The 24,280-nt window shown below is 42.8% G+C and overlaps 1 protein-coding gene across 1 annotated transcript in view; it reads right to left on the bottom strand.

Annotated features, from left to right (window-relative positions):
- Window positions 1-2,344: 2,344 nt before the first annotated feature.
- The window catches only part of LOC147667242 (disintegrin and metalloproteinase domain-containing protein 12-like), a 705,308-nt gene continuing 683,372 nt past the window's right edge, over window positions 2,345-24,280 (bottom strand). The window contains exons 9-10 of the mRNA XM_086948820.1: window positions 8,279-8,474; window positions 2,345-2,367 (exon numbers count right to left, since the gene is read on the bottom strand). Of these exons, the coding sequence (XP_086804946.1) occupies window positions 2,345-2,367; window positions 8,279-8,474 (219 nt within the window). The remainder of the gene's footprint in view (window positions 2,368-8,278; window positions 8,475-24,280) is intronic.

Raw genomic sequence — 24,280 nt, 5'->3', positions numbered from 1 at the left:
GACTTTCTGAAGTACTGGATTCATGTGATCCACGGAGATATTGCACGGAAGGCCACCTTATGGGGATGTAAGAGGAAAATGAAACTGCAGGAATGACTGAATCGCCGTTGTGCAGGAGGGATGCAATTAGGCTGTGTGTCATGATTCTTAGTGAGGGTTCAGCAAAGCTTTATTTTCTTAAGGGCATGAAGACAGTAATGTGCCGCCTGGGCATTTCATTTGGTGTGAGGGATTATAGCAAGAGTACTATCAATAGTGAAGCCTCTGTGTTCATTAATAAGTGAGACGCTTGAAGGAGAGTTAATCCAGTAGAGTTATATCCAGTTTGCTTTTATTTCTGGGAGGATGAGCAAGAAACCTGTATTCTGATCCATTGGAAACTGTTTGACATCCAGTGTTGTACTTTAGGAGGCAGGCCTTCGATGTGCACATATACTTCAGCCATCATGTCCACATGTATAGCTGAGTGTCATCCTCATACTGGTGTAAGCATATGGTGCACTATTTTAGTATATCTGGTAGGGGGTCAAGACAGAGATTAAATGGTAGTTGGGCTAGAACTGAGCCCTGAGGTACATAGCAGTTCATGCTGGACATTGAAGAGCACTCGCTTCGTATGTTGATAAAGTGTCTACTAAAGTAATCCTTACATTTTTTGCGTACATACCCCTCACAACATTTCATATACGTATTTATTCGAGTGCACCTTTCTCATTTATAAACAGATACTGTATTTAGTATCCTTTGCACATGTATAGTGTATACAATTTGCTTTATCATAGTTTGATAGTGCATCAATTATTCACGTATATAGTCACATGATTCATAATAATTTAAAAGAATTAAGCGAAGGAGCAATAAGAATAATATGTTAATCGACGTGAGGCCTGCAATTTCCAAAATAATCAGAAAACTGTATTTAAGCTGGGTCTCAACAAGTACAGAGCATAGAGGAAATTAACTTCTTGGGAGGCTTGGTTAAAGCAAACATAGCTGTAACCCTCCTTTGTGAATGCCACAGACAGGCATCTCGAAGCCAGTCTAGTCTCATTGGCTTGCTTGGGAGATCATAACTTCAGGCATCAGAAGCAGGCAACAACTTTCTCAATATAAATCAATTCTGTTGTTCAGATAAGGTATGCAGTTGATGGACCACGTTACAAACTTGTATAGGAACTTTTGGTGTTAAGACAGCTTAGCTAGAGGCATAGATGGAGGGGTTCGAGAGCAGAGGCACGCTCCTTATTTTCATACATGCAAATTCTGAAATGTCATTGCAGTGTTGCAATTCTTTCATCCATATCTTTATTGTTACAACTATACGCATTCTGTGCACTAGAATAAGATGTTGGTTTTGACAAAAAATACTTATACTGTTTGTTTTTGAATTTGTCTATTTATGATGAAAAAAGATTTGGAACCCACTAACAAAAGATAATCCTGGAAGTCTCACAGGACTGATTGTGGCCTAGAACTAGAGCACACTTTCTCCATGTAATGTTCAGGTGATCGTGAGTTACTGTCCACAAGGTATAATGTCTCAATTTGGTAAGTTGGCATCAAGCCTGTACTTTGCAAGGGGTGTAGAAAATGTAATATAAGGCAGCGTTCTGTATAAAAGTACTAAAAACATATCCATGGCACCCGTCCGCAGGGCTGATCTTTGAGTAATCCTGAAAGACACACATAAGATTTACTAACAGAAGAGAGGTCTGTTTTAATATTGTTTTCCCCCTCAGGTCAGACAGGAGCTCCCTCTCTGCTGGGGGTTTGTCAGAAGAATGACTATTAAAATATATTCCCATTTTGATTTCAGTTTTGGATCGGTATTACAATGGCAGCATACCCTGTTGTGATAAGAGTAAACGTCAGGACACAATTAACACAACACCTCCCAGGAAGAGGTTTCCCTTGGGGATAGGGGGTGGGGGTGTGAAGAAATGTTTGTTGTAAAAGCACATGCTGCATATCACTCGGAAATATATTCCTGCTGGGAGGAGTTTGATCCTGTAGATGCCAACCACTAGGCCCTTTCATACCTATAAACCTGCCCCTATACCTGAAGAATAGGAATCTTATCGTTATCTAATAGTCCCATCATGATATTAGGAACACCAACCTTGCCTTAGTGAACATTTACCACAAGCAGTACAGAATGTCAGCATCGGCCCTTAAGTAATTCTGCGGCTTTGGCCCATATTGGCTCGTTATACCCAACATCCAGGTGTAGCTGATCTGGATGCTCCAGAATCAAGACAATTATTAAATCAATTAGTAGCTATATATAGTCAACTTCAGCAGTATAATTTACAGACGTCAGAACTGAAGTATACATCTCTGTGTGTCAGGATACTTTAGATTCTCTAGCTGCAAAAACAAACAAAGCAACAAAACGAGTGTAAGGGTTATAGTAACAAAAAAAGAAGCTGCACCGGAAGCTGTGAAGAAGAAGAAAGCTAAGCAGAAAACCAGGACTGGCTCGCAGGAGTCAGGGAATACAATTTGAGAGACTATGATAAAATGTTAATGACTCAGTCTCTGAGAGCTGTTTTTCCTGAGTGGACTATATTCAGGGGTGGGTGTTGCACATGGAAAGTTCGCAAGGCCCTTTTTTGGGTTTCTTGAACCAGAGGTATTCTAAGCGGATGAGGTGTTGCCTGAATAGCAGTTACTTCAGTTTCTTTTGAAACTATAAGGGGTGATGGGACTCCTGTCCAGTTTAGGACAGGAGTCCCAGAGCCTTGAGGCCTAGCAGGGCGGCAGCTATTGGCTCTCTTTCAGCTATTTTGGATTGAAAGGAAAATATCAGTTGAACAGCAAACAAGGGCAGTTTGAATATAATTGGATAGTATGGAGGTGTCTTAGCGAACATTTCTTAACTGTACCCTTAGTCGAATAACTACTTAGTTTTACAATCTCTCCTGAAGTTTTGGAAATCATTGACAATGGATCAGATGCGAGGTAGCTTACAGGGTGGGACTGGAATCTAACGAGATATCAAGAAAAAGTTATAACAACAGCTAAGCATGCTGCCAATCACTTTCTGGTGAGGCATGGGACGCAGGTGCGTTGTTTCTCTGCAACAGCAGTCATGTATGTGCCTATCAGAAATTGAAAGTGGCAGCTATTTTCAAGATGCATTGAGCTGTGCCTCCCCCAGACTATTCAGCCCTGAAAATATCCTACTGTCCTCCTCTTCCTCCACTTCTCAGGAGGAACAGGGGTTGATTCTTGGGTGGAAATAATAGAGTGTATGCAGGGCCTTCGCTCCAGTAGACCATAAGCACAACTCTAGAAAACCACTGAATTACCACGGTTACAAACATGCCTTGACACATTTAGTTGTATTTTGTAAATGTTAGGAATCTTTACGTAAAATATATTTAATACCGCTTTTAAAATCCTGGGGTTTGTCCAATTTCGACCCGCCTTTCCCTATTTACAGCTATTACCTGATAACGTGGTGATACGGTCTATCTAAAAGGAGCCCTATATTGGAATAAAATGATGTGAGCCTAACTTACAATGATGTGACATATAGGTTGGCTTCCTTTCCCCTAAATTGTACTGAATGTTTATAGATTGTGCAAGCTGAGCGTATTATGGTGGAATGCAAATTTTAATGATTTCAATGAATTTATGTGGATCTTATGTTTTATTTATCTTTTATGATACATAATCGAATAAAGATGTATTACTACTACAAGTCTGAGGCTTATGGTTTTGTTGAAGAATCTCTGAATTAAAAAAATAAAACAGCTGGAGAAGGGATTCCCCACCCTTCCTGTTTAAGGACAACATTCTTCCTCATTATATATCTGTTCATATGAAAACCTGTGAGATTGTCACTCTTTCAGCAGGTGAATTGGGAAAACGGCGGATTAGTGCCCCTGTCCTAATACAAATGTCATGCATTGATGCAGTGCTGGCTGTGGTTGTGAAGCACAAAAGCTCGGCGCTAAGCCTTTGGCACATCTGTCCTCTAGTGTTCGGTCTTCAATAGGAAATCCATTCTCGTAAAATTACAAATTCCACCTTGAAAAGGCGCATGATAGCAGCTTTCAAAAGTTTAGGGTTTGAAGAATAGATGAGAAAAGAGATGGAAAATGGAAATTGTAGGCCGAACTGAAATCAGGATGTTTCTCTCAGAATTACATGAACTGCAACTGCTGTATTCCACTCAGTTTCCATGGCAACGTGACTGCGAAACACTTTTCAAGGGACAGATGAGAAAGGTCTACTAAATAGAGCGTGTGCAGGAGTGGTGGGGGCGGCGGCGGAGAGGGGCCCCAAGGGAGAAGGGAGCGCAGGACAGAAATCTTTACCAGACAACTGAACTTAATAACAGTGCTTGGGTTTACCTGGAGGTTGGGAAAATGTGAATTCAGGTTTACAGCCTTGTTGTTTTGTAAGGCGTTCAATCACAACGGAAGTAAAATGGCTGTTAAGTTTTCAACCGTCCTCTGTTTCGTTAAGGACTGCCCTGTATCAGATAAACAACACGTTGTCATCTTTTCACTCATTTGCCTGAGGTAAAGGGGGATCACGAAGAAAATCTTGTTTTTATAAAGAGCACTTTGGTTTAGTAGTTTACTTTTACCAAATTGAATGCTACTCCAAGTGTAGCTCTTAGAAGAATGAAAGAAAGTCTGCCCTGCCATGACTCAAACTCATGATCTGCATGCAGGTGGCAAACAGGTTTCAAAATTTCAGCAGCAAGCACCTGCAGTCCGCTCCCTTCCAGACAGTTATGTCGCTCAAACATCAGAAGCTCCCACATTCTTCATTTCTTGAGACATAAATTCACGCTTTAAAACGGGCCGGGAAACAGATGTAATGTCATATCCCTCAGCACAATTTGAACAGGTGTAGTTTTATTTCCCCTCAGATAGTAGTATTCCCCCTTACTTCTGCTCTACATGTGTTTCAACTTGGTGCTAATGCTACGAATATTCTGCGACAGCTATGGGTAAAACAGACGACGGGCTTCATTTCTCTCTTAGATTTGAGACCAAGAATTACAAATATTTCTCAATACTTTCAATACTGCAGAAGAAACTGACTCAACGACTTGACATGAGCTTTTTATCCTGTGGTCCTGGTGCTATGCTGACAACTTGGCCTTCATGCCTTCGCAACAAATATTGCAATAACTTTCATTTGGTAGGTTCTATTGGGCCGACTATTTCTTATCAAAATAGATGCTCATTCTTGCGTCACTGAATCTAAAGATCGCGTATTATTAACTCTGAGAATCATCATAAGAACTTAACACTTAAACATGGATAGCACTGACAATCAGCATTTCAGTAACTAGACTTTTACACATAGAAACCCACAACTTCAATACTGAACTTAATTTGTTTGCCTTTGCTGTCGAAATGAGTCACTCATCATTGACACATGGGACTGTCTCAGGATCCATTTGGATGGCAATGGGAGCACTGACCTACCATATATTGACAGCTTTTGAAACGGTTCATCACCTCACCCGTCTCCACTGCCTAGGTCATCTTCACTCCATCTTTCATGCATTCACGGAGAACTCTTATATTGTGCATACTACCTAGTTGTTTGATTTCATTTACATCGTTTAACGTGTACTTTGACTCTGAGTAAATCTTATGGTCTCAGCATTTTAGAAAAATTGGAAACGACTAATGCCTTGCTGATAACTGTGTAAAATGATATGTCCTTTAACTTCATCTGCATTGTCCGGGAGTGCTAATTTTTAAATTGACACGCTGCAGCAAGCACTGATAAGAAGGCCAAACTTTATTTTGTTTTTTTTAATTCTTTTAATCTGCAAAATTGTACTTAATGTGTTGGTAGAATCTTTAAAAGATATGTTTTTATATATCTAAATAAAGGAATTATTATATATATTATTATGGTCTCAGCTGTTACGGAAAGTGGAGGATTCCCAGACTGTCCTAAAACTCAAACCACAATCTCATCATGACTCCTTTATTCTGAGAAATTGTGTGTTGTGTTCTTTGATTGGATGAGCAGAAATCACTTGAGTCTCAATGTCAGCAAGCCGTAATATTAACCTGTGGATATTCTGCTCAGGTGCTACTTTGCTCTTGGTAGGCTGCTGAGCTTGACCCCTTGGAAACTTCTACCTCAATAAAATCTCATGGGCCCAACTAGTCTGCTTGCACCTTATTGTTTGGGGTTACATTATTTTTTTTCCCTCTTGTTTCCTCAAGTTGTGTGTACTTGGATGAAAGGTGCAGGGATAGAAGTATGGTTCCAGGTATAATCTAATTATTTTATACAACTGTAGAGAATATGAAAATATTACATTCCTAGTTGTTTTTTTGGAAGTGTTTAACCTCTTGAAGTCAGTGGAAAACCTGTTGACCTCCACACTTCTCTAGTGGGCTGGATGTCAACGGGTCGTTCATTACAGTTCTAAAAAAGCATTTTGGTGCGAGCAACACAAGAATTTTCTTTCTTAAAATCAAAGCAGGGCCGCTAGGGAAAAGCGTGATTTTTTGTGTGTACTGTGGTGTACTGTGAAGCACAGCCCGACACTATGCTGCAATGCCACAATAAACGAAAGTGAAAGCTGACATTAAGCGCAGTCGGCTTTCACTTTGGTCAGTGCTTGGGACAGGGTGGGGGGTGTGGGGAGGCTTGTGGATTCATGCTTGGGATCACCTCAGGACCACAATCCTGAAGCAGGGATCAATCAAATAGAAACCATGACGGTCATTTTGGGGAATGAACTTCCAGGCCTGGTAACTGCTCTCCCTGAGCAAAAGTATTTCTCCCACTATCGGGCTGTTAGGGGTGTTTACCTCCAGCTGCCCCCATGGGGTAGAAAGCCTTGTAGAAACCAGGGGGGGGGGAGGAAGTATGAGGCGCCCCACCCTGGCATCGGTCTATAACTCATCCCAAAAGGGGCAATAAAGTATTTGGGCAGATAGGGGGAGTTTACCCCACTCTGCTTCCCCATGGGGCGGAAAGCCCACTAGACACCAAATAATATTTGGCTAAAAAAGAAAAAGGGGTAAGTGTCCCACACTGGCATCAGACCATACCCCAACCTAATAAGAGCAAAGCAATTTCTGTCAACATTAGTAGGCAAGTTGGGAGGTTTACCGCTTAGCACCGGGGGGGGGGGGGCGGGGGGGGGGGGGGAAGAAGACGTGTGGTGGCCTACCTTAGCATCGAGTCATGCCTCCACCACAAAAAGGGCAATACGTCTTTATGTCTCTCCAGGGACAGATATGGGGTATTTACCCCCAATCTGTCCCACAGGAGGGAAAAAGACTGATAACTTCAGCTAATCATGGGTTTTTACGCAACTGCACATTACTGCAAGTTTTTGAGACCATACTGACAATGTTAACATCAAACCTTCAAGTCTCAGAATACAATGTGATATTGGTTACATACTCAGGATTGACTTAAAGTGAGACTCTTAGCATGGGGAGAATTGCCACCAATGAATCTCCAGCAGCAGCACTTTCAATTAATCAGGCAAAGAGTGCAGAAAAGCAGTTGTAAAGTCTAATTCAAAATGTCAAAAGTCCTTCAAGGTAGGCTGCTGTTGGCAGGGTTAACCACCCCTACAACATCATAATATTAAATAAGGAGCAGGTGAATGAGCTTCACCCGAGTCCAGAAACTGGTTTGTTAAAATTTTTAAACATATAACATTATTACTTTCTTAATCCATTAATAGTCTTGGAAACCCAACAGAGTCAGGAGAGAGTGAGTTTGAGAGGTAATGACATGTGAAAGAGTCTTTCATGGAGATTGAGAGTACAATACACACACTTCTGTGCTTAGCACAGTCTACCATACGTTCACTTGACACACTGTGGATGGGAAAACACCACATACTATACAATACTTCTTTAAATTAAAAATATGTGCAAAAAAATGTTTTTTTGACATTGGAAAAAACACAGTATTTGTCTATTGTGGGTGGTAGGTGACTGGATAAATACAGATAAGCACAAATTTTAAAATGTTTGGAAAACACAGAAAACATAACTGAAATATAGACAAAAATAACTACTGAATACAGGAAAACCTCGTCACAAATCCAATTCCTGATGCATTATTTCAGCTAATTATCTAGTGCTGGTGAGACTACACTATGGACGCTCTATGCTCAAATTGCAGTTTGGCCTGTGCCATCATAGATATCGCATAGGGTAACATTCAAGTTAGAGCCCTTCTTTCTTTTAAAGCCATACAGTGGTATACCACTGTGGCACATCACGGTGGAGCCTGAAGCGACACTCTATTGAGGACCTACCTTGTCCCCAGAGCGTGATGCACTGCTGCTCATGAGTCTCACATATGCCATTGTAGCAATAGCCGTCTATCCTGTAGCATGGGTGGCCGTCATGAAGGTAAACATTAGCTGGGCAGTGAGGGCTCCTTCCAGTGCAGAATTCAGGTAGATCACAGGAATTGCTGGCTTCTCTACAGGGGATGCCAGCTGGCTTTAGCTGAAACAGAAAAGGGTTCTGTAATTTTAGACAATGGGTGCAGATATGGCTATAAATAAATAATCAAGAACAAATGTTTCATTGTATACAGCAACATCATACATTGGAGTCGTTTTGACATCAAAACGACCAGAAAGGCTATCTTGAAGAGGTTTCCTTTAGATTTTAAAACATTGATGGAGTAGCATGCTTTTTGTTTTTAACAAAAATTCTATTTCTTAAGTCCCTCGCCCCTAATCTTACAACCTCCAAGTTTTAAGTTTAGAAAGAAAGAGAATAGGAAAGCTAATTCAATATACATGTGTTACTTCAGGAATCAGGTATAGCTCTGTGATTCAGTGATATGATCTGCTGTTCATAAGATTCAAGTTCCTATTCATTGTGTGGGGAATCAGAAGGTTCCTCCCAGTGGCGAGTTCTACAGCTGCCAGGAGGATGAGATGACGAGCACAGGTGTTGGTATTTAACAACCATGGGGCTTATTTAGAAGCCCTATGCGCCGCCAGTTTGTCACATTTATTGACGCACCTGCAGCGCCTTGTAAATATGTTTCGCTTTCACGCATAACTCTGCATGAAAGGCCGTTCCATGGGTGTTGCTTTGGGTGTTCCAATGCAACATCCATGGAACTTAACGCATTTCCAGGTTTACAACATTTTGTAAACCTGGGAATGTTTTAGAATCTTGTGCCAGCCCCAGGAGAGGTGTAAGGAGGCGCAAGGAGGAGAAATACTTTTATTTCGCCTTGTTTTTTCCTCTTTCTATGTGAGCTGCATTCTGCAGCATGCATAGAAAGAGCAGCATGACGCTAATGATTGTTTTTGTGCAGGAAGGTGTCCTGTCCTGCACAAAAACAATCATCCCCTCAGCGCAGGTACCCCTGCAAAATGAAGCAAAGGTGTTTGCACTGGTAAACAGATGCTGTTTGTGCGCCAGTACAGGGGAGAAGAACAGGAATGCGGCGTATCTTGTAGATAGGGCAGAGTCCTGCTCTTTTATTTTGATGCAGTGCAGCAGGAAGGCTTGATGTGTCAAAATATTGTAAATGAGACCCCATGGGTGGGGAGATGCTTCAGACTGCTTACGTTTTCACTGTTGGCTCTGGGGTGTGTTCTTCAAGGCTTGGTTATCTTTTGGAGCACATTGCTTGGCAGGCCCCACTCTCACCTACCAGGTTCTTCAGCACCAGGTTGTTCAAAGCACTATGTATTTACCTTCCTTTCTTTCATTACCCACACCCTGAAGCGTTATGGGGTTACTGTCGAGTGATTATTTGCATGATACAAAGCCATTCAGACATAAACAAAACAAAAGTGAGTAAATACACATACGTATCTGAGGAAGTTTTATCTTCTAAGAAGAGGGGAACACTGTTGTCATGCCTAGAGGGGACAGACAGGATATATTTTGCAGCTAGTCCTGTTCTTTGCAACGAGTTTCTCAGCTATAGTGAGGGATAGGTCTAGGTAGCCTTCAGAACCTGAGCAAGTCTAAATTTGAATCTGATGAGAAAGAGATTTGATAATCTAAATTTTGTGGTATTGGTTTAAGATGTGAATCCATTGTTTGCCTAGTAGTGTTCTTGGTTTCATGTACTGGAATACTGAAGGCAATTTGAGCGGCAATCAACAGTTACTTCTAAGCTCTGGATGGGACAATAACAAACCCTTTTCCATCCAGCCAATATACTTCTGGTTTCATGTGGTACTTGCCTTACTTCTCTGGTGACGAGCAGGCCTCTGCCTCAACATGGTGGGAGGGATTTCAACTGAAAGAAGCTTTTGGCGGTGTGAATTTAGCATTGTGCATTGTGGAGTCACTGTGCACGTTTACTCTGTGGTGTTGATCAGGAGGTCCAGGATACTCTGAATGGAGCCGTTCCCTCTGAGAGAAAGACGCTAATTCCAGCAGTGCACCTACACGTTGAGGAGATAGTGCACAGGTGTAGCCACCATATGGAGGTGGGGAGTGAAGAACTTCACGTGCAGGTGTGGTGGCCATTTTACATGGTCAGGCGTGTCTGAAGAGCAGAGACAATTGAAGTGGTCAGGTGAATCCATCAAACTATTGCAGCTGAAATCAAAGGTAAAGCGCAGGCACAGTGCCATCTTCGTAGTGTGTGGGATTTGCTAGGCAGCAATTAGTAAAGTGCACAAATCCCCAAGGCGTCATTTTGGATTGGGATGGATAAGACTTTATAATACTTGACTGCTGATTTTATTTTAAGATGGGAGAACACAGCCGCCATTTTGAATAGGGAAGAATTGCTCTGTAAAATGTTTCAACACAGCCGCCATTTTAAATTAGGAAGACTATTTTTGCAACATGAAGTCAAAGGTGGGAAACTACCACTTTTTGCATCCCAAGCATGGCAGCCATTACAGCTTAGTGCAGAGATTTGTGAACCAAGAATCATTGATGGCTTTTCAGTGCCACATGGTTAAAGAAATCTGGAGCGACATAGATATATGAAGAAAAAAAACAACGTCAATCTACTGTGGTGGCACAAAGTATTAGAGTGATCAGCCTGTCGCCAAGAACTGGGTGCAGATTAAAGGGCGTTTCAAATCCATTTTTTGAAAAGCGTAACTCTGTTGTACAAATTTTGTTGGCATGTGTACATTTTTCAGAATGTGACTTGCTATCATTCTTTCTAAATAGTCCTGGTGATCCTCCTATGAAGTGGGATAAATGAAAGAAAGCATTCTACAATTATACCTGAGTTTGTTGCATGACTTTAAATGCAGAGTAAAAAATAGTGCTTTTGTTACACACTCTAGGAGTAGAAGGACTGCATATGGTGGAAAATGTGCCTGTACTCAGACAAGAGGAAGAACAGGATCTGCATGAGTTTGAAGTGGTTATCAAGAAGTTCGATAATCACTATTTACCATGCATTAGCACAATATTAGAGAGATACCATTTTGGGAGACACGTACAGAAAGATGATGAACCAGTAGAGGAAATTGTAACAGACTTAAGGAAATTAGCATGTACCTGTAAGTTTGGTGCACTAGTGGAGGAACGCATCAAGAACCAATTTCTTCTACCCTGCAAAAGTGACTGTATTAGAGAGGAGTTGTGGCTAAAAGATGACTCACCGTTAAGCAATGCTTTAGACACAGCTAAGAGAGGGGAGCACATGCTAAAATGTGCTAAACAAACTACGTAAAAGTGAAAATATAGAGAAACTTGTAGAGTCTGTGTAGACAAAAACTGTAATTAAATCTGGAGATGGAATTAAAGCGAAGTGTTTCAGATCTGGGCAAATGGGCCATTTGGCAAATATCAGAGGATGTCCTGATTTGAAAGCTGTGTCATCAGCGGGGGAGGGGTGTCATTTCATGAGTTGTTGCTGTGCTGCTGAGCCAGGTCCCTCCCACTCTGATAAGTCCAGAAAATCCAGGAAGAAGATTTTAAAAAAAAAATAGTTTACATTTTTTTATTAAACAATATGCAGTTTACAGCGCGAAAATAATGAGACTTTAGTACATAACTATTCATCATTTGTATGCACCATACATAGGTATACGTTCTCAATTTACAGAACAGTTTCTTACCCATATGTTTGCAACGTTGTTTTGTAGCGCTTTTCACATTACATTCCCATTGCATTCCTCCCCTGGACTAGGGATCTGAAACCCGCTTATATCAGTTCACAACCCTAATAATGAATCCAATTTTTTACCCAATATATATTCAATCTCATCTATCATCTTTCTGTTCATAGATCATTTTGGGCCTATGTATTACCTTGCGTTTATATCTTCCTTCTGCCCGCCGGCACTTACATCTAGTGTATCACTGTTTTTCACTCCTTTAATACCTGCATCATCAATAACATTTTCCCCCGCCCCATCTACATGCGAGTCTGCGTTTGCCCATGAGGAAACCGATTGAGATGTACTCTATTTACTCAGTATATCCCAACAGGGCTGTAGCCGGGGATGGCTCCATCTTTTGTGATGTCATTTGCTCCATTGCTCTGAAAACCTGTTGCCAGTATTTACTAACCTTAGTGCAGTTCCAGGCTAAATGATACGTAACCGGCTACTCACCGATACTTGCTCTGTTTGATTACAGCAGTATGTCCATTGTGCATCTGTCGTTTCGTATCCTAGATCCTTGTCCCATTGTTCCCTTGCAGGACATTGGCTATCTACTTGACTGGTGTGTACGCTGTGGTACAGTGCAGAGACAGCATGAGCAGACGATTCAGATTGTAGTATCATTTGTAGTGGGTTAATGTCGGAGGTTCTAATGGATATGTTGGCGTATATTCTTTTACATTTACCACACAACACCTTGGGTCTATGAACATGGGTGAAAAAATGAGCGTGAAGGGACCAGGTACGAAGAATGTATGTCACAGGGTTAGGATACCAACCACCTCATCAGGAGAGGAGAGAACTAGGTTGCCAAAAACCCATCATTTACAGACCGTGAGTTGTCATCATTTGGGTCTGGCCTCCTCTCGTGGGGTACTCAGTCTAGGAATATGACTGAGATACCCTCAGCTGTTTTCCAATCAGAGGATGGCTGGTGACTCCGCAGAGTACACCATGAAACCCATAGGCATAAATTCCTGCCAGGTAAAGTGGGTACTTAAACAAGGAATAACACGTGCAGCGCTAAATAATACTCAAAAAGTGTGTTTAAAAATGACTAAGGGAGCTCTATACCAATTTTATTCTCAGAGTGCCCCTGTCATGGTTAAAAAGCAGAATGCTAACTATTGAAGAGCAAAAGTTAGACCCATTATTTCAGGTCTTGGCTCTCTTTTGGAACCCCTTTCTACCTTTGTGGACTTCTTTTTGAAACCCCTAGTCAAACTTATGCCGACGTATATACAGGACACAAAAGACCTACTACGGATTTTGCGTGATATGCCCTTCGACGAAGACCTGGATCTCCTTGTCTCATTTAACGTCGAGTCATTATACACTTGCATACCACAGAATGAAACCTTGGCTGTCATTGAAACGTTTTTAAGTGCTATCGATTGGGATTACATCACTCCCATTCACTTCATCATGTCATGTGCCACCTTGGCGATGAAAAAGAACTTTTTCAAATTTGAGAATGACTTGTTTCTTCAAGTGTCCGGCACTTCTATGGGCAGTGTTTTTGCTCCCTCGCTAGCAAAACTCTATGTCCACCAGTTTGAGCAAACTGAAGTGCTACTCAAGAGCAATCCGTATATCAGTCACATTGTGACATGGAAGCGTTATATAGACGAAGTGGTCTGGAGGGGGTCATCCACGTCCATTGATGAATTTCATGCATGGCTTAACCAACGAAATGCCTTTCTCAAATTCACGTGTGAATATTCTAAGACCAGCTTGCCTTTTTTAGATCTGAGGATATATCCACACCAAGGATATCTTCACACTGAACTTTACAAGAAACCTATGGCAAGGAATTGCCAGGTGAGGTGAAGCACGTTCCCCTTGCAACTAAGGTGAGCCTATGGTATACTTTGTAAAGTCGTTTACAAATGAGGGTCATTTGACCTTATATGAAAAAGAACAATAATTAAGTTTAGATAGTGATGACCCAGACTAATGATGGTTTGTTATCCTACTTTGTTCTTGTGTTTGTCTATGTGTGTGTGTTATGGTGACTTCGACATATGGATTTCTTCTATCTAACCGGGAGGACTACCAGAAGTGAACAGGTGATATTTATCATTGTTGTGTTCACTATTTATTTATTTTATCACTTATGAGCAGTAGCAATAAAGTTAATGGGTCCTGAAGAAGCGGCAGACACCAATTTGGGTCTTTAAATGTCCGCAGAAACATGTCGACCAGAAAACCCAGTCAGAAGTTATTTGTTTGAACCATCTGACTTTTTTGCACTCTTTTGTTGGAAGTGTATGACTCCAGAATAAAATTGATATTGCTTACATTCTCCAATTTTAACACGAGCACACTTTCTCCTTTTCACAACTCACGTATGCACTGCTTTCAGTTACAAAAAGACAACATCCACCAATCATCTTGGGTATTAACATCACCAGTACTATCCATCTCATTACAATATCTCATGAGAGGGTAAAAATACGGATTGGCTACTATGTGAAGTAGACCAAATGATGAATTGGGCGGCACAGGAAAAGTAACTGATGGATATTTTTCACATGGTGTAAATGTCCGGTTGTTTGCTCTAAGTCAGAAGCATACACATAGTCATCCACACACACTTAGTCTTCTTTCTTTTTTCTCTTTGTTAAAGACCCACAGTTACTCTTTATGTATTCTGTAAGGAATTCATTACTACATTTTCAAAGTTACCATCCGCAAGCTCTACGAGAGAACTTGCCCTTTGGGCAATTTTTAAGAATCCGGCGGAATTGCTCAGAAACAACAGGTTTTAAAGAACATGCTAGTTTACTGTCAGCCCAACTCCGAGATCGACAGTATCCAAAAAAGTCAGTGAAAGCCTCCATGAAAAGGGTCTTTAACAACCATAGAGATGCCCTACTTGAGCCCAGAGTCGCGCCTATAGCGGATACCTCTGCCCAGAGAATCACCTGTGTCAACACCTTCTGCAGCTACTCTAATGCCCTAAAGAAAAGTATATTGAAGAACTGGAAAGTACTCAAAATCTATGGAAAGTCATTACCACCACCACTTTTTGCCTTTAAACGCAGTAATAACTTGAAGGACCAGTTCGCGCACACTCGCCCTAGAGAGAAGGAACCCACCACTGAATTGAACCTCTGGGGACTCCCACCAGTTAAGGGGCATTTCCAGTGTGGAAATTGCTCTGTCTGTCCCCTAACCAGCCATCAGACTGAGGTAGATATCGGTACCTCTATCCCTTGGGTATTGAACAAACACACTAATTGTAATTCCGACCATGTTATCTATCTGATAACATGTCCTTGCCACAAGAGGTACGTGGGCATGACCTCACGCAGAATCAAAGTCAGAATCTCCGAGCACAGGAGCACCATACGGTGCAAAAAGAGTGCTACTAAGCTCACAAATCACTACATAACGGCAGGACACTCTGACACCGATCTTCACTGGGTCATTTTGGAGAAACCTTACATTCCCACCCATGTCACAGACATCCAACAATTCTTATTACGCAGGGAGCAAAGATGGGTGTATAGACTGAAAAGTAACCGCTTTGGACTGAATGACGAGATACCTTGGTTATCTCTGTAGAGGCTAGTTCATTGATACTGTCTGATAGATCCAAAATGGGGATACTCGTGTTGCCCTTAGGATATAATTAACCAGTTTCACAGTACTTTGTATCAGGTAGGGGGTTATCCCCTTGCACCCCTGACTTGATGTCTGCCCAGTTGACATCTAGATAACAATGGTTTGTTGGGAACACTGAATAAACATCCCAAGTGCTCCAGAGGCATTCGCCACTAATATGGATAGTTGCTTGGCATGATGATTGCTCTTTAGCGTGGTCAATGTATACTAATGTTCAACAGTGTGAGGACTGGTGTGGGCGCTCATCACCTTTTTTTTTTTGTCCTCATTTGCCTTACCCCTTACTTAGGAAATGCCAACTACCTTACGTGTCCCCGACCAAGAGAGGGAACCAAAATGTGATACCCATCTCTGAAACCGGAATCCAAAATGTTTTAATGGTGGCAGAGAAGTCCCAAAAGGAAGAGGGGATTTTCAGATCTTACGCTGACTCCATCTAGGTATGTCTCAACCAGTAGGACCAAAAACCGTATCGAGGCCAGACCCAGTCCAAGGAGTGTTGATGGCATAATCATAGGACCCGGAAAAAAAAAAAAACTGGAACACTATCTCCACTGTATCAACAGATCCCAAAAGGCCAAGTTACGATTATTGCAAGCTCTAACCATGTCGACCTTTGATGTTTCGTATAAAGACGTGAGCCAGTCCGAATATATTGGAGCAGTTTTTTCCACCCACCGTATGCAAATCTGCCTTCTAGCCAACAGAATGGCATAGAACAGAAAAGATCTCGCTTTGCCAGAAATACTGTCCTCTAATCCAAAGATGATAAGTGGCAATGAAATTACTAATGATGTATTCAAAATGGAATTCAAGGTAGACACCACTTCCTCCCAGAACAGGCCGATGTTGGGGCATTCCATAAACATGTGAATGTCTGAAGCTTCTGGTAAATTGCATTTATTACATTTCTTGTCTGGGAGAAATTTGGAAAGTCTCAGCGGTGTTATATATGCCCGATGTGCTGTGAACAGATGGTTACGCCTCAGCCATGATGGCTTCACCACTTTATAGAGGAGCGCAAAAGATCTTAACCATATCTCCTCACACTGAAAGCCAGTTGTCTCTCCCCACAATTCACCTGGAAGGGTGAAATCCCCATCGGTTTCCTCCAGAAGCTGCCAATACCAGAAGGCCACCTCCTTACCACCCATAGGTGTTTCTAATAGCAACTGCTCCAGGGAGCTTGATTTCCCGAATAGTACATCTTTGCACCGCTGGGCTCTCCCCCAGCTTTCCAGCTGGATGAATTTAAATCTAGAGAATGCTGGACCTATACGCTCATGTAATTCATCCCAAGAAAGCATCGATCCGTCCACCAATAGCTCTCCCCATCTGCAATCCCAGCCTCCTCTAATGGAGAGGATAAGCTGTCCCTTAGGCACTCCGGTAAACCCGGGGAGTCCCATATGGGAGCGAAATTGGAGTAGTAGGACAGCCCCAATCTTCTTCTAATGGCTAGCCAGACCTTAGCCCATGACTGTATAATTTTTAGCCTTATTTTCTTGAAAAATTTCTGGCTCCCAAATTTGTATAGAAATCCATCAGCTGGTAGATTTGCTCCGGTTAACATGGCTTTATACATTGTCCCCTCTAGAAGACTAGATGGTGTTTTTAGTAACATCCTGGAGTAGGACAACTGAAAGGCTCATGCGTAATATACTAAGTCCGGTAGGGCGAGACCCCCCTTCTCCCTTCTCCTCCTCAACTTCTTCCACGCAATTCTAGTTGACTTATAATTCCAAATAAAGGAGTTAAGCTCTCGCTGACATTTGTCCATCATCTTCACATCAAACCCCAAAGGAATGGCACCAAAAATGAATATAAACTTAGGAAGAATAGACATTTTTATTGGGTTGACCCTACCCATTATAGAAAGTGGCAAGTGCGTCCAAGATTTCAATAGGCCCTTACATTCCCTGGAGACTCGATCTAAGTTAGTTTGGGCAATGGTTCCGATGTCTTGGGTGATTCGGATCCCGAGATAACGCATAGAGGTGGTAGTGTTTATGCCTAACCGTGGATCCGGAATATTCCACACCATGACCTTGGTCTTACTTGAATTGATACTATAGCCCGAGATCTTGCCGAACTCTACAGCCTTTTGTATCACAGCAGGGAAGGACAATACCGGATCCGAGGTAAAGATTAAGATATCATCAGCATATAATGCTGTCCGCCTCTCCCACTCCTTAAATTTAAATTATGGTATATTTTCGTCTGCTCGCAAAACCTGGGCAAACGGCTCAATATATAAATTAAAAAGAAGGGGAGAGAGCGGACAGCCATGCCTCGTACCTCTAGTAATCTTAAAGGGTTCTGTCAAGATCCCATTAATCAGCAGCCTAGCCGAAGGGGCTCCATAAAGCAAAGCAATAGTTCTACGAAAGCCCTCCCCGAAGTTAAACCTTTTTAACACATCATTTAGATAGGGCCAGTTGACCCTATCAAAGGCCTTAGCTGCGTCAAGGGTTAAGGTGGCCAATGGAAGGGAAAAAGCCGAGGCAATATCTATGGCCCCTACCAAGTCATCTGTAAGGTCTGAAAGATGGCGCCCCTTAATAAAACCTTTCTGGTCATGATGGATAATGGTGCCTATTACGTTACCCAGTCTTGCTGAAAGTATGGCGCCAAAGATCTTATAATCGCTGTTCAGCAAAGATATTGGTCTGTAAGACCCACAATCTGATACATCCTTCCCTGGTTTGGGTATGAGAACAATTGTGGCCTCACCCCATGATTTTGGCAGTAGCTTTCCTTCCCTAAGGATACCGTTGAAAAGGGTTGTCAATACTTGGACGATATTCTCCCCCAAGACTTTATAAATCTCCCCAGGAAGACCGTCTGGGCCAGATGCTTTCCCTTTTTTCACCTGCCGCATTGCTTCCTTTACTTCTACCTCCGTTATTGCAGTCTCTAAACTGTTACTCTGTAATGTTGATAAGGTTGGGAGCAATATTCCTTCCAGCCACGTATTTCGTGCCGTCTGGTCATCTGGTAACTCTTTCCTGTAGATTGCCTCAAAGAATTCATAAAAGGCTTAACCTATCTCCTGGCTAGATGTCCTTGGTGCCGCCTCCCCTTCCACCTTGATTTCTCTGAAATGTTTCAGAGCTTGGTCAGATTTAATTTTCCACGCCAATACTCTACCTGCGGCCTCTCCAAACTCGAAATGGGAGATCTTGCTTGCTTTCCATCTTCTACTGTGTCTATCCATGGGCCCATACCTCTAAATATCACCCAATAGTCCAGCCTCGCCCATGTTGAGTGCATATTAGTGTAGCGCGTGCCTTCACGTTTCTCGGGGTGTACATGCCTCCATGCGTCCAGAAACCCATTGTCGGAGATTATGCCTTGCAGTATTTTATGTGTTTTGGTATAGTGATGCAGAAGGGGGTTAGACCTATCCTTCTCTGGGTTCAGTGCAGTATTGATGTCTCCTCCTCATATTATGTGTGTGGATCCTAGTTCAGAGATTCAAAGAGTGATGTGCTCTTTCCAGTACCAGTTGAGAGGACAAGGACTCAGCTCCGATTGCACCGCACAACAGATATTCAATATACTCCTCCATTCGCCCTGTGTGGGTGCTTTCCGGTATTCCAATATCGCATATGTTATTCCTTCTACTGCATGCTTCTAATTCTTCATTTTTATCGGCGATGACTTTTAGGACCTTGTCCATCTGTGCCACTTGTATCTGAAGTGTTGCCATATTGTCTTCTGTGTCAGAAATTCACTGCTCTGTCTCCATGATGCACTTGTCGTGTTTGTCCAACTTGTGAACTATGGCATCCATTCTAGTGTTCATAGAGTCCATCTTGCTTTCAATAGATGTGAGACTACATTGCATTGCTAAATAAGAGTCCTTTAACTTCATCTCCTGCTGCTTGTGATGCTTCCTGTGATTGCTCCCCATTCCCATGCTCAGGTTCATCCTGATGTTATTGGTTCATTTTCTTAGCCTCAAATGTCAGCTTCGTCTGCTTCCCATCCATCTTACCCATGATGGTGACAGCGCTCGGCACAATTGTACGCTGCATAATGTAAAGAGGACTCCCCCAGCCTGCCCATTCTTCTGTAAATTACTGTGTGAAAGCTTCTTATTACGTTGTTCCCTTCTCTCTACGTGACGATGCGAGGGCAAGAATGCTGCAATGATGGCAAAGCAGGTCCACCTTTTGTATCCCCTTCTTTTTTATATGTACCTCTGTGTTATCTTTTCTTGTTGCAGGGATGCCTTTCTGCCTCTCTATACAGGGTTGGGTCCAGGGGTATGGCTGCAGCAGCTACATTTCTTTCTTCTTTGAAGTTCTACTCCAAAGGACATGCGTTTCTGTGGCTAATACACAACAGCTGAGGTTTACCTCCCTCTGTATTTGCTTGTTTCAGCAGCGCCTATGTCCCTTGGTCACTTTGCCACTGGTTTCAAGCAAGCCTGGCTGAAGACGGCTGTAATGCCAGAAACCGGTCCTAGGAAGCTTGAATCCGGACAAGGGAAGGTATGGCTTGGCAGTTCGGGCTGGACTGTTCCCATGAGGCCCAGGGTCAGACTGATTTGCATATGGCCATGTTTGAACTGGGGTGACAAAGTGGACTAAAGAACGGTGATGGATTAAACCCAGACCTGTTGACTGGGTGTGAGTGGTTGATTGGTTCAGATGCTCCGTCCATCACCACCCCCTTTTGTACCGGTTTGTTCGCTATAAGTTAGCAGGGTACGCTCAGACGTGAGTCCCTTGCTCACTTTGCCACTGGATTCAAGCAAGCCTGGCTGAAGACGGCTGTAATGCCAGAAACCGGTCCTAGGAAGCTTGAATCCGGTCCAGGGAAGGCATGGCCTGGCAGTTCGGGCTGGACTGTTCCCATGAGTGACAGGGTCAGACTGATTTGCATATGGCCATTTTTGCACTGGGGTGGCAGAGTAGGCTAAAGAATGGTGATGGATTAAACCCAGATCTGTTGACTGGGTGTGAGTGTTTGATTGGTTCAGATGCTCCGTCCATCACCACCCCCTTTTGTTCAGCTTTGTTTGCCATAAGTTGGCAGGGTATGTTCAGACGTGAGTCCCTTGCTCACTTTGCCACTGGATTCAAGCAAGCCTGGCTGAAGACGACTGTAATGCCAGAAAACGGTCCTAGAAAACTTGAATCCGGTCCAGGGAAGGCATGGCTTGGCAGTTCAGGCTGGACTGTTCCCATGAGGCACAGGGTCAGACTGATTTGCATATAGCCATGTCTGAACTATGGTGGCAGAGTGGGCTAAAGAACAGTGATGGATTAAACCCAGATCTGTTGACTGGGTGTGAGTGTTTGATTGGTTCAGATGCTCCGTCCTTCACAACCCCCTTTTGTACCGCTTTGTTCGCCATAAGTTGGCAGGGTATGCTCAGACGTGAGTCCCTTGCTCACTTTGCCATTGGATTCTAGCAAGCCTGGCTGAAGAAGGCTGTAATGCCAGAAACTGGTCCTAGGAAGCTTGAATTCGGTCAAAGGAAGGCATGGCTTGGCAGTTCGGGCTGGACTGTTCCCATGAGGCACAGGGTCAGACTGATTTGCATATGGCCATGTCTGAACTGGGGTGGCAGAGTAGGCTAAACAACGGTTATGGATTAAACCCAGATCTGTTGACTGGGTGTGAGTGTTTGATTGGTTCAGATGCTCCGTCCATCACCACCCCCTTTTGTACTGCTATGTCTGTTGACCCAGCGCTATGGGTTGCTCCTCTGCCTTCGTCTATTGTAGGCAGGTGTTCTTAGACTGGGGCCAAGTGCCAGTTAGTCCCTCAGGTAGAAAGCCCGGTACTGGATTTCTCTCATACTGTATTTTACCCCGGTGCCTTTCAGCCCTTGTGACCTATGAGTACTTCAGCGTGAGCCGCTCTGCCGTGGATCTCGTCACAGCACAGTCATCCCCGCCGCCATTTCACCTGGGCTCGTAGTGGTGAGACGTGGACCTATTTAAACCGCTCATTGCACCCCAGCCTACCAAGCTCTGCAGGGGGGTTGTTCTTCTGTCGATTCTTCACCGATGTTCTTCTACGTGTGTTGCCGCTGCCTTTGAAGTCCCGTACTGCGGCCTTGACCTCATGTGTGTGTCCTCGGAGTCGCACAGCAGTTCTCGCCGCTGTAGGCTCCAACGCCGAGTCGACGCGCCTGGTCTTCCGCTTTGGGAGATTGTTTCTCAGCGTTGCTTGCTCACTTGTGCTCCAACGAAGATTTCTCCTGGTAGGTCTGATATGTCTCCGTTTGGCCCCACTGCAAATGACTGCGTTCAAGTCGTCTGGGCAGGATAATTGTTCGGATTTGTTATCCGAGCTGCAGGAGCCTCACACTAGTGCAGCCATTAAGCATATGAGCCACCAAGCCCCTCCCCCCTAGGAAGAAGAGTTATAAAATCTGCAGGGTGAAAGAGGTTGGGCAGGACATAGTGTTACACATTAATGAAGGAATTGTTAATACAAAGCACCTGACAAAGGGATACTGGCAGTGTAGAAGTTGAAACATTGTTTAACTCCAGCTCGAGGATTACCATTATAGATGATGGTGCTTTTAAGAAAGGGTTCCCTGGCAAAAGTCTTTGCCATATGGATGTCAGGCCAGGGGATTATTCAGGACAAGAAATAAAGATACAAGGCTATGTAATAAACACTGTGGAGTATAAAGGATGCATTATTTCGGCCAAAAATATCTGGCATACAAGGGTGATAACATCCTGATATAGCCTCATCAGAAAGTGCTGGGCATTTATCTAGATTCCAATGCCCAGCCTCAAGTAGGAGTCAGACAAGCAATGAAGCGATGTGGTAATTTTGCAAGTGAGTTCCTGATTGTATTCTCTAAAAAACTGGGATGTGTCAGGGAATATCTTCATTAAATCAAAATCTGACCAGGAGCTGTCCAAGTCTTGGCCAGCGTCAGAAAAATTCCTCAAAGTGTATAACAGAATGTACACCAGGAGTTGGAGAGATTGGAGGTAGAAAGCATTATAACCGGACTGGTAGCCATTAATGGCTAGCACTTATTGTGGTGGCAAAGCAACCGGCAGGTGCCATTCGCCTATGGATTGATTTAAGGGGGTTGAATAAGAAGGTGGTGGTAGATAAATTCCCATTACCAAACATTTTAGAAATGATGTCCACAATTTGTGATGCACATTTTTTTACTTCCCGAGATCTCGCATCTGCATACCATCAGATCAAATTACATCCTGAATCACAGGATCTTACTGATTTTATAACACCAATGGGGCCATTTACATGTTTAAGGACACTGTTTGGCCTTGTGTCAGCACAGTTTTGGTGTTCCAGAGGCTAATGGTTTTAGGACTTGGACATTTGTAGGGGTTACAATGTTTCCAAGATGATGTGCTTATTTATGGAAACAATTGGGAGGAGCACAATAGAAGAGTTGTTGCTGTATTGCGTAAATTAAGTGAAGTCAGTATGACATTGAATGTTGAAAAATGTTTGTTTAGCAAGACTGAAATCTCCTTATTGGGCCATACCATCATGCCTGGAGGAGTTAAACTAAAATCTGAATTAGTGGAAACCATATGGAAGTTGTGTCCTCCCAAGAACAAGCATGAAGTAGTGTCCATGTTAGGCCTGGAGCAATTTTATAGTAAATTCATATGCAACATGTCCAGTAAATCTTTGGTGAAGCAGAGTCTGTGCAGGTGGAGAGCGAGATTTATTTGGAATGATGAGTGCCAGAAGGAGCTCTGTGCCATAAAAGGTGAATTACAGAATAATCTCAGTCTAAATACTTTCAATGCACACAGGCTTACCAAGATTGTTACGGATGCCTGTAACAAAGGGTTGCTTCTTCTTCAGTTTGATAATGGTGAGGAGCACACAACTGCAGGTGCCCACGTGCACTGAAAGGTGCTCAGCACAATTACTTCTTCATTGAGAAAGAGGCCATGGCAGTGTGTTGGGTGATCACAAAATTCAAGTATTTCTTACAGACCTTTCACAGTCGGAACAGACCATAAATCTCTAAGGGGTATCGTCATGAAAAAGGGGTTTGATAGTGTTTCGACCAGAATTCACAAGTTTGATGTCGAACTACAAGAATATACGTTCTCAGTTTAGTATATTCTGGGAGTACACAATTATACTGTTGACTGATTGTCTAGATTGGTCACAGATGGTCAGAATGGTGAGTATAACAAATTGGATCATACTATGTAGGCTGATGAAAGTATTTGTATTGTAATGGATGGGGCCATCAGTGAAGAAAAATGGAAATCTGAAGGAAAGAAGGACAAATTGTTGATGCCAATTATTCCATACTCTATGAATGGGTGGCCTATTAGAAGAAAACTAAGTGGAGAAATGCGTCCATTTTAGATGGTCAGTAATGAACTTTCTGTCCATGATAGATTGGAATCCAAGGGCAATTGTCTGGTTACTCCTGTGAGCAGGAGGAGTAGAATCATCAATATGGCTCAAGAAGGACATCTAGGAGTGAGCTAAGCCAACAAAAGGATTATATCATATTCCTGGTGGCCGGCGTTAGACATTGAGACAGAGTGAAAGAGTCATGAGTGTAGAGAAAGTTACAAGATA

This window comes from Lissotriton vulgaris, unplaced genomic scaffold, assembly GCF_964263255.1.
Source record: "Lissotriton vulgaris unplaced genomic scaffold, aLisVul1.2 SCAFFOLD_906, whole genome shotgun sequence".
Lineage (NCBI taxonomy): Eukaryota > Metazoa > Chordata > Amphibia > Caudata > Salamandridae > Lissotriton > Lissotriton vulgaris.
This window is presented reverse-complemented; position numbering and strand designations above follow the sequence as displayed.